The sequence below is a fragment of the Salvelinus namaycush genome, chromosome 1 (assembly GCF_016432855.1).
Source record: "Salvelinus namaycush isolate Seneca chromosome 1, SaNama_1.0, whole genome shotgun sequence".
NCBI classification, from domain to species: Eukaryota; Metazoa; Chordata; class Actinopteri; order Salmoniformes; family Salmonidae; genus Salvelinus; species Salvelinus namaycush.
This window is the reverse complement of record NC_052307.1, coordinates 63,724,709-63,742,185: the sequence shown is the minus strand read 5'-3', so window position 1 is coordinate 63,742,185 and position 17,477 is coordinate 63,724,709. Positions and strand designations below refer to the sequence as shown.

Below are 17,477 nucleotides of genomic sequence, written 5' to 3'. Positions count from 1 at the left end.
GATTCATCATTTAGTCTGTTCATCACTCCTCTGCTCTCTGTGCATGTGCCATTCCACTCACACACTTACACGCACACGCACGCACGTAGACACACAGATACACACACAAACACACACACAGACACACACACTCTCTTTCTCTCTGCTCCTATTCAGCTTACACTCATGTATACTCACACAGGTCTGTGTGTCTGCAGAGAATCTGGAAGATTGATGACAATCCTGTTAAATCAGCAGGACTGACAGGTCAGATAAAGAACAGCAATAATACTGTTCAGCGATGTGTGTATGAGTGTGTGTGTGGGTGCTCCCTGCAAAGCTGTTACAGGATAACCAGTTTTTCATTTCTAAATCATAGCACATCACAAACGGCTGGAGAGAGAACATTTCTGAAGTGTCATTTAAGTGGTGGGATCAAGGGCCTGACACACACACACACACCCCTCCCTTAGCACCTCATACCTGTGCCTTCTCAACAGGTTACTGGGTTGCGATGATTGTTTGTGTGTGTGTTGTGTGCGTGTGTTGTGTGCATGTGTGTGTGTATGTGAAATGCCTTACTGAGTCAGTGCTCAACACTGTATGTTAGTGCTGCCTGCTGGTCAGTAGAAGACACAGCAGTCTTTATCAGACCAGTCAACTGTGTGGACTGAAGCTTTGTGAGAAATGTGTAAAATATAATATAATAATATATATTTCAATACATAAATATTAAGTAATTTATAATAAGCAATCTGAATGTCAATTATTAATTTAAATGTTTTCTTAAAACGATCTAAAATCACACATTTTCAAATGATTCAGCGTTTGGCCACTAGATGGTGGCATTGTACTACAATAGGTCTACCCAGCAGTAGAGCAGTTTTCAGAATGTAGTTTGGTCTCTAGCGGTTATACTGAAAGTAAAAGTAAAAGTTACAACACACACCATTTTAGAAGGCGCACAGTTCGATACTCCTGTTCAAATTGTTTCCAAAGATTGGTAAGTCAGATGCAATAATCGCATTTAATGTTTTCTTCATAATTGAAAGTGTTATAGAAACACGTATTATCATTACTTTATTCCATGGACAGTGTGCTGTATGTAACCACTGTGTTAGACGTACAGTGTTGGCCTAGGTTATGTAACCTGTTACATATTTGATTGTTCTGATAAAGTTCTGGTGAAAAATACCACTGAAATGTTTTATTTGTTTACCTGATGTAGTGTGTAAAGTGACTACAGTATGAATGATATACAGTACATTTTGGCTGTATTCTGTAGTTTTCAGGAGAGTAAGGGGGTTTCAGTATAGGTCTCTCACTAGGCCTGAATTGTATGGGGAACACATATTTCTAAGGGGGTTACATGTAACACCACTTACAAATATCTCTAAATGGCAATGATATATCTGTAGAAGTAATGAAATAAAAAATATATAATTCTTGAAAGTTTGTATTTATTTTTTACATTAAGCAACCAACCAGCTTCCGCATACAGCCTCTTCCTGTTTGACATTGGGTTCTCTTTTTCAGAGAGGTTGAAAACATGAACACGGGGCCTAGTTCACATCGCTTCGACAGATGATTTATGTGATCAGGTCAATATTAATTTTCACAAAGTCTGCTGCCTCAGTTTGTATGATGGCAATTTGCATATACTCCAGAATGTTATGAAGAGTGATCATATGAATTGCAATTAATTGCAAAGTCCCTCTTTGCCATGCAAATTAACTGAATCCCCAAAAAACATTTCCAGTGCATTTCAGCCCTGCCACAAAAGGACCAAATCAAATCAAATGTATTTATATAGCCCTTCTTACATCAGCTGATATCTCAAAGTGCTGTACAAAAACCCAGCCTAAAACCCCAAACAGCAAGCAATGCAGGTGTAGAAGCACGGTGGCTAGGAAAAACTCCCTAGAAAGGCCAAAACCTAGGAAGAAACCTAGAGAGGAACCAGGCTATGAGGGGTGGCCAGTCCTCTTCTGGCTGTGCCAGGTGGAGATTATAACAGAACATGGCCAAGATGTTAAAATGTTCATAAATGACCAGCATGGTCAAATAATAATAATCACAGTAGTTGTCGAGGGTGCAACAAGTCAGCACCTCAGGAGTAAATGTCAGTTGGCGTTTCATAGCCGATCATTAAGAGTATCTCTACCGCTCCTGCTGTCTCTAGAGAGTTGAAAACAGCAGGTCTGGGACAGGTAGCACGTCCGGTGAACAGGTCAGGGTTCCATAGCTGCAGGCAGAACAGTTGAAACTGGAGCAGCAGCACGGCCAGGTGGACTGGGGACAGCAAGGAGTCATCATGCCAGGTAGTCCTGAGGCATGGTCCTAGGGCTTAGGTCCTCCGAGAGAGAAAGAAAGAAAGAGAGAGAGAAAGAGAGAATTAGAGAGAGCATACTTAAATTCACACAGGACACCGGATAAGACAGGAGAAGTACTCCAGATATAACAGACTGACCCTAGCCCCCCGACACATGAACTACTGCAGCATAAATACTGGATGCTGAGACAGGAGGGGTCAGGAGACATTGTGGCCCCATCCGATGATACACCCGGACAGGGCCAAACAGGCACTATATAACCCCACCCACTTTGCCAAAGCACAGCCCCCACACCACTAGAGGGATACTTTCAAACACCAACTTACCATCCTGAGACAAGGCCGGGTATAGCCCACAAAGATCTCCGCCACGGCACAACCCAAGGGGAGGTGCCAACCCAGACAGGAAGATCACGTCAGTGAATCAACCCACTCAAGTGACGCACCCCTCCTAGGGACGGCATGGAAGAGCACCAGTAAGCCAGTGACTCAGGGTTAGAGGCAGAGAATCCCAGTGGAGAGAGGGGAACCGGCCAGGCAGAGACAGCAAGGGCGGTTCGTTGCTCCAGAGCCTTTCCGTTCACCTTCACACTCCTGGGCCAGACTACACTCAATCATATGACCTACTGAAGAGATGAGTCTTCAGTAAAGACTTAGAGGTTGGGACCAAGTCTGCATCTCTCACATGGGTAGGCAGACCATTCCATAGAAATGGAGCTCTATAGGAGAAAGCCCTGGCTCCAGCTGTTTGCTTAGAAATGCTAGGGACATCATGTCAGTGATTTTCTCGTTAACACAGGTGTGAGTGTTGACGAGGACAAGGCTGGAGATCACTCTGTCATGCTGATTGAGTTCGAATAACAGACAGGAAGCTTCAAAAGGAGGGTGGTGCTTGAAATCATTGTTCTTCCTCTGTCAACCATGGTTACCTGCAAGGAAACACGTGCCGTCATCATTGCTTTGCACAAAAAGGGCTTCACAGGCAAGGATATTGCTGCCAGTAAGATTGCACCAAAATCAACCATTTATCGGATCATCAAGAACTTCAAGGAGAGCGGTTCAATTGTTGTGAAGAAGGCTTCAGGGCGCCCAAGAAAGTCCAGCAAGCACCAGGACCGTCTCCTAAAGTTGATTCAGCTGCGGGATTGGGGCACCACCAGTACAGAGCTTGCTCAGGAATGGCAGCAGGCAGGTGTGAGTGCATCTGCACGCCCAGTGAGGCGAAGACTTGGAGGATGGCCTGGTGTCAAGAAGGGCAGCAAAGAAGCCACTTCTCTCCAGGAAAAACATCAGGGACAGACTGATATTCTGCAAAAGGTACAGGGATTGGACTGCTGAGGACTGGGGTAAAGTCATTTTCTCTGATGAATCCCCTTTCCGATTGTTTGGGTCGTCCGGAAAAAAGCTTGTCCAGAGAAGACAAGGTGAGCGCTACCATCAGTCCTGTGTCATGCCAACAGTAAAGCATCCTGAGACCATTCATGTGTGGGGTTGCTTCTCAGCCAAGGGAGTGGGCTCACTCACAATTTTGCCTAAGAACACAGCCATGAATAAAGAATGGTACCAACACATCCTCCGAGAGCAACTTCTCCCAACCATCCAGGAACAGTTTGGTGACGAACAATGCCTTTTCCAGCACGATGGAGCACCTTGCCATAAGGCAAAAGTGATAACTAAGTGGCTCGGGGAACAAAACATCGATATTTTGGGTCCATGGCCAGGAAACTCCCCAGACCTTAATCCCATTGAGAACTTGTGGTCAATCCTCAAGAGGCGGGTGGACAAACAAAAACCCACAAATTCTGACAAACTCCAAGCATTGATTATGCAAGAATGGGCTGCCATCAGTCAGGATGTGGCCCAGAAGTTAATTGACAGCATGCCAGGGCGGATTGCAGAGGTCTTGAAAAAGAAGGGTCAACACTGCAAATATTGCCTCTTTGCATCAACTTCATGTAATTGTCAATAAAAGCCTTTGACACTTATGAAATGCTTGTAATTATACTTCAGTATTCCATAGTAACATCTGACAAAAATATCTAAAGACACTGAAGCAGCAAACTTTGTGGAAATTAAAATGTGTCATTCTCAAAACTTTTGGCCACGACTGTATATATAACTGTTTATGTTTACTGGCTAGGTTTTCTGAGTGAGATCTGCCTGAGCAGTCCAGAGTCTAAATCAGACATTAGACTGGATGGAGCCTGAGGGAGACCCTGGAGTCCTGAGCAGGAGGTGAGTCAGAGAGAGGGGGAGTCTGAGGGAGATCCTGGAGTCCTGAGCAGGAGGTGAGTCAGAGAGAGGGGGAGTCTGAGGGAGATCCTGGAGTCCTGAGTAGGAGGTGAGTCAGAGAGAGGGGGGTCTGATGTTGAAGGTGATCAGAATGGCTGTGTATTATTGGCGTTTACCTTGCCTTCTAAGGGGTTGAGTGGACCTTATCACATGCCAGGAAAATGCACGCTACACCATAACAGAGCCGCCATAACCCTCATTTACTCAAGTGTTTCCTTTGTTTTGGCAGTTTACTGTATTTCACTGTTGATGAATGTGTTTAGTTTCATCTGCTTTCACTTTAAGACAACACAGAAGATAATGTGATGATATCACTACAGATAACTATAATTTGTATGAATTGCAGAGCCCAGCGGGAGATAATGGAGTCTCCTGCTCCCAGCTGTCTCTCTATGAATAGTGCCAGGTCAATGGAGCCACCCTTTGACTTTAAAAGAGAACCCTTGACCCCTGATCTGAGGTGAGTGTTGAAATGAGTAGCTTAAAAAACAAACAAAAAAAACACCCCACTCTCTCTCTCTCTCTCTCTCTCTCTCTCTCTCTCTCTCTCTCTCTCTCTCTCTCTCTCTCTCTCTCTCTCTCTCTCTCTCTCTCTCTCTCTCTCTCTCTCTCTCTCTCTCTCTCTCTCTCTCTCTCTCTCTCTCTCTCTCTCTCTCTCTCTCTCTCTCTCTCTCTCTCTCTCTCTCTCTCTCTCTCTCTCTCTCTCTCTCTCTCTCTCTCTCTCTCTCTCTCTCTCTCTCTCTCTCTCTCTCTCTCTCTCTCTCTCTCTCAGTGCCAGTCTGCTGACTGAGGATCTGTTCAGATGCTCTGTGTGCTCAGAGGTGCTGAGGGACCCGGTCTCCATTCCCTGTGGACACAGTTACTGCAGGCAGTGCATCAGCACATACTGGGTCCAGCCCGGCCCTGCAGGAGACTATGTGTGTCTCCAGTGCAGTAAGAGATCCAGAGTCCGGCCTGTGCTCTGCACTAACCCAGCCTTGGCCAGGTTGCTCCAGGGGCTCCAGCAGGCAGGCTTCAGTCCTGCCCTCCCTGCTCTGGGCTATGCTGGTCCTGGGGACGTGGCCTGTGATATCTGCTCTGGACAGAAGCTCAGAGCGGTGAAGTCCTGTCTGACCTGCACTGTCTCCTACTGTGAGAGCCACGTCAGACAGCACTACACTGTCCCAGCACTGCAGAGACACGCCCTGGCTGAGGTCACTGGAGACGGGGGACACAAAGGTCACCAAGGCAATGCTGGACAGACAGAGAGGATCAAAGAGGTGCTGTCATTAACAATACACTATGTGAAATGACTACAAACTCTTATCTACAAGCACTTATAACACTATTAGAATGAGACGAACTGAACTGTGAATCTATTATATTACCTGAACTGTGTTATAACTGTGTTAAGGAGGAGACTATGGAGACTGAGGAGGAGGAGAGAGAGAGTGTCTCTAAAAAGATGACGGAAGTTAAAGAGGAGGAAGAAGATTCTGATGAGGGACTCTCTGATCTGAAGAAGAACCCTAAAACTAAAACTCTTATCTCTGAAGTGAAGAATCTCTCTAAGTTCTACTCAGACTTGGAGCAGGAGAACTCTGAGCTTAAACATGTTGTTCGTGAACTCAGTAAAAAGAATGCTGTGTTAAAACAAGAGGCAACATTTGAGAAAGAACTGGTGGACATCAGAACTGCTGCTCTGAATAAGATCACAGCTAATCTCATCTCAGACCCACAGCAACAGAGAGAGGCTGAGTATGTGAGAAGAAACCTGAAGAATATGACCATGGACTATGGTTAGTATGACAATAATGACTCCTTAAAGTGACAGTTTTTATTTTTTAAGGTAGTAGTAGGTTATTAGATAGTATTGTTAACAGGTTCTTATGAATGATAGTTCAACACTCATGAAGGTGTTATGACTGGTTTCATAATGATTTTATAAATGTCTTAAATATACCCCATTCAAGTAAAGTGTTACCTTTTATATTTTAGATCTTGAAACAATCAGAAAATAATTTTGCCAGTTAGACTCAACAGTCCTGTACGTTACTCTTCAGTTAGACTCAACAGTCCTGTACGTTACTCTTCAGTTAGACTCAACAGTCCTGTACGTTACTCTTCAGTTAGACTCAACAGTCCTGTACGTTACTCTTCTGTTAGACTCAACAGTCCTGTACGTTACTCTTCAGTTAGACTCAACAGTCCTGTACGTTACTCTTCAGTTAGACTCAACAGTCCTGTACGTTACTCTTCAGTTAGACTCAACAGTCCTGTACGTTACTCTTCAGTTAGACTCAACAGTCCTGTACGTTACTCTTCAGTTAGACTCAACAGTCCTGTACGTTACTCTTCAGTTAGACTCAACAGTCCTGTACGTTACTCTTCTGTTAGACTCAACAGTCCTGTACGTTACTCTTCAGTTAGACTCAACAGTCCTGTACGTTACTCTTCAGTTAGACTCAACAGTCCTGTACGTTACTCTTCAGTTAGACTCAACAGTCCTGTACGTTACTCTTCAGTTAGACTCAACAGTCCTGTACGTTACTCTTCAGTTAGACTCAACAGTCATGTACGTTACTCTTCAGTTAGACTCAACAGTCCTGTACGTTACTCTTCAGTTAGACTCAACAGTCCTGTACGTTACTCCTCAGTTAGACTCAACAGTCCTGTACGTTACTCTTCAGTTAGACTCAACAGTCCTGTACGTTACTCTTCAGTTAGACTCAACAGTCCTGTACGTTACTCTTCAGTTAGACTCAACAGTCCTGTACATTACTCTTCAGTTAGACTCAACAGTCCTGTACGTTACTCTTCAGTTAGACTCAACAGTCCTGTACGTTACTCCTCAGTTAGACTCAACAGTCCTGTACGTTACTCTTCAGTTAGACTCAACAGTCCTGTACGTTACTCTTCAATTAGACTCAACAGTCCTGTACGTTACTCTTCAGTTAGACTCAACAGTCCTGTATGTTACTCTTCAGTTAGACTCAACAGTCCTGTACGTTACTCTTCAGTTAGACTCAACAGTCCTGTATGTTACTCTTCAGTTAGACTCAACAGTCCTGTACGTTACTCCTCAGTTAGACTCAACAGTCCTGTACGTTACTCTTCAGTTAGACTCAACAGTCCTGTACGTTACTCTTCAGTTAGACTCAACAGTCCTGTACGTTACTCCTCAGTTAGACTCAACAGTCCTGTAAGTTACTCTTCAGTTAGACTCAACAGTCATTTATGTTACTCTTCAGTTAGACTCAACAGTCCAGTACGTTACTCTTCAGTTAGACTCAACAGTCCTGTACGTCACTCTTCAGTTAGACTCAACAGTCCTGTACGTTACTCTTCAGTTAGACTCAACAGTCCTGTACGTTACTCTTCAGTTAGACTCAACAGTCCTGTACGTTACTCTTCAGTTAGACTCAACAGTCCTGTACGTTACTCTTCAGTTAGACTCAACAGTCCTGTACGTTACTCTTCAGTTAGACTCAACAGTCCTGTACGTTACTCTTCAGTTAGACTCAACATTCCTGTATGTTACTCTTCAGTTAGACTCAACAGTCCTGTACGTTACTCTTCAGTTAGACTCAACAGTCCTGTACGTTACTCTTCAGTTAGACTCAACAGTCCTGTACGTTACTCTTCAGTTAGACTCAACAGTCCTGTACGTTACTCTTCAGTTAGACTCAACAGTCCTGTACGTTACTCTTCAGTTAGACTCAACAGTCCTGTACGTTACTCTTCAGTTAGACTCAACAGTCCTGTACGTTACTCTTCAGTTAGACTCAACAGTCCTGTACGTTACTCTTCAGTTAGACTCAACAGTCCTGTACGTTACTCTTCAGTTAGACTCAACAGTCCTGTACGTTACTCTTCAGTTAGACTCAACAGTCCTGTACGTTACTCTTCAGTTAGACTCAACAGTCCTGTACGTTACTCTTCTGTTAGATTCAACAGTCCTGTACGTTACTCTTCAGTTAGACTCAACAGTCCTGTACGTTACTCTTCAGTTAGACTCAACGGTCCTGTACGTTACTCTTCAGTTATACTCAACAGTCCTGTACGTTACTCTTCAGTTAGACTCAACAGTCCTGTACGTTACTCTTCAGTTAGACTCAACAGTCCTGTATGTTACTCTTCAGTTAGACTCAACAGTCCTGTACGTTACTCTTCAGTTAGACTCAACAGTCCTGTACGTTACTCTTCAGTTAGACTCAACAGTCCTGTACGTTACTCTTCAGTTAGACTCAACAGTCCTGTACGTTACTCTTCAGTTAGACTCAACAGTCCTGTACGTTACTCTTCAGTTAGACTCAACAGTCCTGTATGTTACTCTTCAGTTAGACTCAACAGTCCTGTACGTTACTCTTCAGTTAGACTCAACAGTCCTGTACGTTACTCCTCAGTTAGACTCAACAGTCCTGTACGTTACTCTTCAGTTAGACTCAACAGTCCTGTATGTTAACTCCATCTAGGGTGCTACATGAATACACTATTACAATAGTTTAGATGTCAGACCATTCACAAAATAGCCATATGTCAGAGAATAATGTATTATACAGTAAAATGCGTTTTCACAGATTTATGTTCTATATCCACTGATTTTTTCTAATTCTAATAAAGTGTATGTTTCTCTCCACAGTGGATGTGACTCTAGATCCTGATACAGCACATCCCCAACTAATCCTGTCTGAAGACAGGAAACAAGTTATATTTGGAGATGTATGGCAGGATCTCCCTGACAACCCAGAGAGGTTTGATATCTCAGTCTGTGTCCTGGGAAAGGAGGGCTTCTCCTCAGGGAGATTCTACTATGAGGTGCAGGTGAAGGGGAAGACTGGCTGGTCTTTAGGAGTGGCCACGAAGTCCATCAACATGAAGGGGACGATTTACCTGAATCCTGAGGATGGATACTGGACTGTGATGCTGAGGAATGGACAGTACTGGGCTGGCGCTGTCCCCACTGTCCCCATCTTCCTTAGAGAGGAGCTCCAGAAGGTGGGGGTGTTTGTGGATTATAAGGAGGGTCAGGTCTCCTTCTACAACGTGGAGGCCAGGTCTCATATCCACTCATACACTGGCTATACCTTCACTGAGAAACTCTATCCATTCTTCAGCCCTGGTAATAATTACAGTGGTAAAAACTCAACCCCACTGGTCATCACTCCTGTAGATGTCACTGACTGACTGGTTTATACCAAACTATTGAAATACTGTTAACTGCTAATGTAATAGCCAACAGGTAATGTAATAATTAATTGTAATGTAATACATATTACATAAATCAGCGGATAATGTATTAACATTTTACATTTATAATACAATAACTTTTTCTGATAATGTAATCATTCAATTGCAGTTATTAATGCAGAACTAAGTTATTTTGTGGATAAGGTTATCATTTCATGTGTTAACATAGTAAATCACAGTCTCATAATGTAATCCAATAAGACCTACCTGTCCATCTATCTCTGTGGACCATATCATCTTAGTGGACGAGATCCACATTCTTCTTCCTGATGTAACATGACATTGGGAAGAATGAAAACAGTTCACTAAATACCACAGGAAGCCCAGGTCTGTATGTCATATGTTCAGTAAACCCCTGGAATTACATTATTACATGACTTACTATAATAATTAAATACTGTCCTGCATGATTATGTTTCTTACTATATTTTAGTTGAATACTTTTTTTGCTGTTGAACTAGAAGGAGAGCTTGCAAGAAATCCTTTCATCGCCCTGTGTACTACGCTGTATCCTGTGAATATGACAGTAAACTCTGATTTGAAATGAGCAGTCAGTTCAGCATCAGTCATGTAGGTAACTGGCTAAATGAAAGAATCACCAACATAAAGAGATGTAACAGGGCCTTGTGCCACGAGCCAGAACAGCTTCAATGTGTCTTGGCATGGATTCTACAAGTGTCTGGAACTCTATTGGAGGGATGCAACATCATTCTTCCACAAGAAATTCCATCATTTTATGTTTTATTGATGGTGATGAAAAACTCTGTCTCAGGTGCCGCTCCAGAATCTCCCATAAGTGTTCAGTTGTGTTGAGATCTGGTGACTGAGAAAGCCATGGCATATGGTTTACATCGTTTTCATGCTCACCAAACCATTCAGTGACCAAACCATTCAGTGACCAAACCATTCAGTGACCAAACCATTCAGTGACCAAACCATTCAGTGACCAAACCATTCACTGACCACTCGTGCTCTGTGGATGGGGGCATTGTCATCCTCTGGGTCATAGCGATGGTAGCCAAAATGATGTCCTGCCCAGCATTTTTATACATGACCCTCCCTAAGCATGATGGGCTGTTAATTGCTTAATTAACTCAGGAACCTCACCTGTGTGGAAGCACCTGCTTTCAATATTCTTTGTATCCCACATTTACTCAAGTGTTTCCATTATTTTGGCAGTTACCTGCAGTGCTTGACTTGGGCAGGAGTTCACCTGAGCTGAGTACCGGCACCTCAAATGTTCTACTTGAGCTCCTGTACCTCTTATAGAATATTAGCTCCAAAGTATTGTGGAGTTCCTGCACCTAAATATAAACAGTACCGGCACCAAAAATGAGTACCGACACCTATTTCAGTCCAAGTCGAGCACTAGTTAGTTACCTGTAGTTTTCAGACAATCGACCATCAGCAGTAGTGAAGGAAGGTTTTCTATGTCAATGTACAGCCACATGATGGCGGTGTTTCCCTACAGTCCATTAAGTGCAATAATGTGCTTACTGCTCACCGGAGCAACATTGTAGTAATGTTGTTATAAAGCTTTGAGAATACAGATGAGGATAACATATCACATCCTCAAGTCAACCTTCAATTAAAACCCTTATTGGAAGAGTGTTTTTCAAGCAAGATTTAAGAGATTGCCATTTGGTTTCTGCACACACACACACCTAGAACCAGTTGGGTTCATGCTGGGCTTAGCAGGGTGGGCTGGTAGCATCATTGATTAGCCACCTTGAGTTTTCTTATCTTAGAATCATCACATCGCATCGATCTCCAGCCTCCCGAGAGAGATCAGACTTCACTCAGATAGACACTGTTAATGTGACTGAGGAACTGCTGGGTAGAGGTGGATGGAATCTGAGGGGAGGGTTACCTACTCAACCACCACATTCATAGTGTGCTGTCTAAAGGAGGATGTATTATATTGGAGAGAGAGGTCTGGTTTTGATGTTGATATTTACACTTGTAAACTGAATATGCCTTTCCTAATAAAGTTGTTTTGAATTTAATTGACTCTCATCTCAGAGGAGAGTCCTATCTGTCTCTACCTGCCCTTTCTCTCCCTCCTCTCTCCCGCTTCCTCTCCTCCCTCTCTACTTCTCCTCACTCTATACCTTCCTTCTCTCAGCCTATCCCCTCTCTTCCCTCCCTCCTTTCTCTAAAAGCACTGTCGCTGATAGAGTGGGTGTCTGTTTAGCCTAGTGATGACTCAGACTCAGTGCCCTCCATGAGAAAGTCACTGTTGTTAACACAACTGCAGAGAGACATGGGAAAGTCACTGTTGTTAACACAACTGTAGAGAGACATGGGAAAGTCACTGTTGTTAACACAACTGTAGAGAGACATGAGGAAGTCACTGTTGTTAACACAACTGTAGAGAGACATGGGAAAGTCACTGTTGTTAACACAACTGTAGAGAGACATGGGAAAGTCACTGTTGTTAACACAACTGTAGAGAGACATGAGGAAGTCACTGTTGTTAACACAACTGTAGAGAGACATGAGAAAGTCACTGTTGTTAACACAACTGTAGAGAGACATGAGAAAGTCACTGTTGTTAACACAACTGTAAAGAGACATGAGAAAGAAGCTTAGATTAGGAGATAATGACACTAATCAAACTGAAAGAAACTCAACTGCTCGATATTCTCTCATCAACTAATATAAACTCTCCAGTCTTTCATCATTCCACATCACAGTGTGTGATTACAGAATTATTTGGTGTCTAAGGATGGGCTGTTTGTTACTGTTTATTTTCTCTTCTGTAACACAGAACAGCTGCTCTTCTGTTAAATAGTTTTAGTCACTAGTTGTCACTAGATGGCCATGCAGGAAGAACAGAAGTGACATCAGAATTGTTGATGTACTTCAGCTAGTTGTTCTTTGTGAAGCGTTAGCTTTATAGTCCAGGGGTAAGCGGTTAGGATAAAAAGGTAAGAGTTGGACTCCTAATTCAACCTTATTGGAGGAGAAGGTCCATGGTCCCACCCCTAAGATCTTCTTGTACAGTGTGTTTTGAGAGGGAGGTGAGCAGAGAGGATATGAGGAATCAAGTAAAAATGAATTGAGAAAGAGTCTTGGGGTCAGCTTATTTAAAAGGCCATTTGCTGTTAGATAGCATCATAGTCTGTTCCTCCAAGCACGTCTCCATAGTAATGACTCTCAGAACAGCTGAGCTCCATCAGATAAACACTTCCAAATCCTGACAGCATTGGCTGACATCGCTGACCTGCCGGCCTGTCACGAGTGGGGCTTCTTAAGATACACCCAATGGGAACGTTTTGATGTAGGAAAATGTCAGCAAATTAATCTGTGTATTTTCTGTTTAAATACATCACTTCAGTTTGTCTTTGTCACCTGGATACCACAGTGAGGTTTGTTGTCTTTGTCACCTGCAGACCACAGTGAGGTTTGTTGTCTTTGTCACCTGGAGACCACAGTGAGGTTTGTTGTCTTTGTCACCTAGAGACCACAGTGAGGTTTGTTGTCTTTGTCATCTGGAGACCACAGTGAGGTTTGTTGTCTTTGTCACCTGCAGACCACAGTGAGGTTTGTTGTCTTTGTCACCTGGAGACAACAGTGAGGTTTGTTGTCTTTGTCACCTAGAGACCATAGTGAGGTTTGTTGTCTTTGTCACCTAGAGACCACAGTGAGGTTTGTTGTCTTTGTCACCTGGAGACCACAGTGAGGTATGTCTGTCACCTGGAGACCACATTGAGGTTTGTTGTCTTTGTCACCTGGAGACCACAGTGAGGTTTGTTGTCTTTGTCACCTAGAGACCACAGTGAGGTTTGTTGTCTTTGTCATCTGGAGACCACAGTGAGGTTTGTTGTCTTTGTCACCTGCAGACCACAGTGAGGTTTGTTGTCTTTGTCACCTGGAGACAACAGTGAGGTTTGTTGTCTTTGTCACCTAGAGACCATAGTGAGGTTTGTTGTCTTTGTCACCTAGAGACCACAGTGAGGTTTGTTGTCTTTGTCACCTGGAGACCACAGTGAGGTTTGTTGTCTGTCACCTGGAGACCACAGTGAGGTTTGTTGTCTTTGTCACCTGGAGACCACAGTGAGATTTGTTGTCTTTGTCACCTGGAGACCACAGTGAGGTTTGTTGTCTTTGTCATCTGGAGACCACAGTGAGGTTTGTTGTCTTTGTCACCTGGAGACCACAGTGAGGTTTGTTGTCTTTGTCACCTGCAGACCACAGTGAGGTTTGTTGTCTTTGTCACCTGGAGACCACAGTGAGGTTTGTTGTCTTTGTCACCTGGAGACCACAGTGAGGTTTGTTGTCTTTGTCACCTGCAGACCACAGTGAGGTTTGTTGTCTTTGTCACCTGGAGACCACAGTGAGGTTTGTTGTCTTTGTCACCTGCAGACCACAGTGAGGTTTGTTGGCATTGTCACCTGCAGACCACAGTGAGGTTTGTTGTCTTTGTCACCTGGAGACCACAGTGAGGTTTGTTGTCTTTGTCACCTGCAGACCACAGTGAGGTTTGTTGTCTTTGTCACCTGGAGACCACAGTGAGGTTTGTTGTCTTTGTCACCTGGAGACCACAGTGAGGTTTGTTGTCTTTGTCACCTGGAGACCACAGTGAGGTTTGTTGTCTTTGTCTATGTGATTATATTTGTCTACATCATGTGACTGTCACTTCTTTGCCTGCGTGTGTGTAAGTGCGTGTGCTTATACGTTTGTGTGTGTGTGTGCAGTATGTGTGTGTGTGTGTGTTTGTGACGTTAATTGTCACCTCTCTGTGAATGGTCTGTCACCCCAGTACAGAACATTGTCATCTCCTATCAACATCAGGGAGAGAGGAGGAGGAGGAGGAGGAGGAGGAGGAAGACACGAGGGAGAGAGACACACACTGCCGTGAAAAAGTATTTGCCCCCTTTCTGATGTTCTCTATTTTTGCATATTTTTGATACTGGATGTTATCAGATCTTCAACCAAAACCTAATATTATATAAAGGGAACCTGAGTTTACAAATAACACAACAATTTTATACTTATTTTTTAAATTTAATTTAACAAAGCAAGACCCAATTCCCCCATGTGAAAAAATAATTGCCCCTTTACACTCAATAACTGGTTTTGCCACCTTTAGCTGCAATGACTGCAACCAAACGCTTCCTGTAGTTGTTGATCAGCCTCTAATATACTTGCAGAAGAGTCTTGGCCCACTCTTGCATGAAGAACTGCTTTAACAAGCATGAACTGCCATTTCAAGTCCTGCCACAACATCTCAATTTGGATTAGGTCTAGACTTTGACTAGGCCATTCTAAAACTTCAAATGTGTTTCTTTTTAACCATTTTCATGTAGACTTGATTGTGTGTTTTGGATCATTATCTTGCCGCATGACCCAGCTACACTTCAGCTTCAGCTTACAGACAGATGGCCTGCCAGACAGATGCCCTGACATTCTCCTGTAGAATTATCTGATACAGAGCAGAATTCATGGTTCTTTCTATTAACTTCTTCTGGCTGCAGGGGCAGTATTGAGTAGCTCTGATAAAAGGTGCCCATTTCAAACGGCCTCGTACTCAATTCTTGCTCGTACAATATGCATATTATTATTACTATTGGATAGAAAACACTCTCTAGTTTCTAAAACCGTTTGAATTATATATGTGAGTAAAACAGAACTCATTTGGCACAAACTTCCTGACCAGGAAGTGGAAAGTCTGAAAACTATGCTCTGTTCTAGGTCCTGCCTATAAATGGGCATGATACGTATTAGTATACATGCACGTCATACACCTTCCCCTAGATGTCAAGAGGCAGTGAGAGAAGAAATGGAGTGTTTATCTTGGTCTGAGGTGGAATAAATCCTCTTGGAATGACGTGTCACCCATTTCCTGTTTTCTGGAAGGCGCGAGAAGGAACCGGGGATTGCCTTCTGAAAAGCTGTCGTTATAGGCGACTACTATCTCCGGCTTTGATTTTATTTGATACATGTGACAATATCATCGTAAAGTATGTTTTTTCAATATAGTTTTATTAGATTATTGAAATTTATTCGGGACGTTAGGCGTGTTGCGTTGTGTGCCTTTGTTCAGGAAGGAGAGCTTCGCGCCACTTGGCTAGTGCGCTTGCTAATTCAAGAGGGAAAAAGGACGTTCTAAATCCAAACAACGATTGTTCTTGACAAAGGACCTCTTGTACAACATTCTGATGGAAGCTCATCAAAAGTAGGACCCATTTTATGATGCTATTTCATATATCTGTCGAACTGTGTACTATTGGTTTTGCGCCCAGGTTTTGGGCACTCGCTCGCCATAACGTAAGTCTTAAGTCGTAATGAAGTTATTTTTATAATTCTAACACTGCGATTGCATTAAGAACTAGTGTATCTATCATTTCCTATACAACATGTATTTTTTAGTAATGTTTATGAATAGTTATTTGGTCAGAATATGTGAGAGTCAGAAAAATATCCGGACGTTCTGGGAAAAAGATGCTACCTTAGCACAATGTGTAACCACTGATTTCAGCTCTAAATATGCACATTTTCGAACAAAACATAGATTTATTGTATAACATGTTATAAGACTGTCATCTGATGAAGTTGTTTCTTGGTTAGTTTGGTTGGTTCTTGGTTAGTTAGGTTGGCTTTGTGCATGCTACCTGTGCTGTGAAAAATGTCTGTCCTTTTTTGTATTTGGTGGTGAGCTAACATAAATATACGTGGTGTTTTCGCTGTAAAACATTTTAAAAATCGGACATGTTGGCTGGATTCACAAGATGTTTATCTTTCAAATGCTGTATTGGACTTGTTAATGTGTGAAAGTTAAATATTTCTAAAAAATATATTTTTTTAATTTCGCGCCCTGCACTTGAGCTGGCTGTTGTCATAAGTGTACCGACGTTGGGCTTGCAGCCAGAAGAAGTTAAGGCAAGTCATCCAGGTCCTGAGGCAGCAAAGCATCCCAAAACCATCACACTACCACCACCATGCTTGAACGTTGGTATGAGGTTCTTACTGTGGAATACAGTGTTTGGTTTTCACCATGTCAGGACCCGGTTACGAACTCGGGTCTCCGGTGTGAGAAACAGTCACTTAGTAAACTGAGCCACTAATAGTCGGCAGAACCCAGAAGATGAGGCAGACACAGCAGTACTAGAGACGGTGGTTTAATAAAGTAAAAAGGAAAAGATCTTCAGGCAAAAAATATAAATCCACAACGTCAAAAGTAATTCCAAGAGAAAAAAATGTATATCCTCCAAGACACAAGGAAAAATCCACAAAGTGGTAAGAACAGCAGGGGGAAAACAAACCTCAAAAGAATAATCAAAAATAAACAAGAACAAAACCAGAGTACCTCAAGAAAATCCAACTAGAGAAACAAATGTTCACAGCATGGCTGGGGCTGGGTGCTAACATACAAACACAGAGCAAAGAACTGAGGAACACTAAGGGTTTAAATACTTTCAAGGGAAATGAGTCACAGGTTCAAATAATAACTGGAACAAGGGAAAAAACAAAAGGGTCAAAAAAGCACAATGGGGGCATCTAGTGACCAAAACCTGAACAATCCTGGCCAAATCCTGACACACCAGGCATAATGGGACCAATGGCGTCCAAACAGTTGACTAAAGTTTGCCAAAAAGCACCTGTAAGCACCTGGATGAACATCAAGACTCTTGGCAGAATG

At 42.9% G+C, this 17,477-nt stretch overlaps 1 protein-coding gene across 3 annotated transcripts; it reads left to right on the top strand.

Annotated features, from left to right (window-relative positions):
* Positions 1-871: 871 nt before the first annotated feature.
* Positions 872-10,257, top strand: LOC120047041 (E3 ubiquitin-protein ligase TRIM39-like). 3 transcript variants are annotated; one of them, XM_038992598.1, is made up of 7 exons: positions 886-982; positions 1,516-1,580; positions 4,452-4,546; positions 4,950-5,063; positions 5,376-5,862; positions 5,997-6,381; positions 9,225-10,257. In XM_038992598.1, the coding sequence occupies exons 3-7, from the start codon at positions 4,509-4,511 to the stop codon at positions 9,767-9,769; spliced, it is 1,569 nt and encodes a 522-aa protein (XP_038848526.1). In that variant the 5' UTR covers positions 886-982; positions 1,516-1,580; positions 4,452-4,508; the 3' UTR covers positions 9,770-10,257. The 3 variants fall into 3 exon arrangements, with proteins under 3 accessions (XP_038848533.1, XP_038848518.1, XP_038848526.1); XM_038992605.1 differs by lacking the exon at positions 1,516-1,580 and having other exon boundaries at positions 872-982; positions 5,406-5,862; XM_038992590.1 differs by lacking the exon at positions 1,516-1,580 and having other exon boundaries at positions 872-982.
* Positions 10,258-17,477: the final 7,220 nt, after the last annotated feature.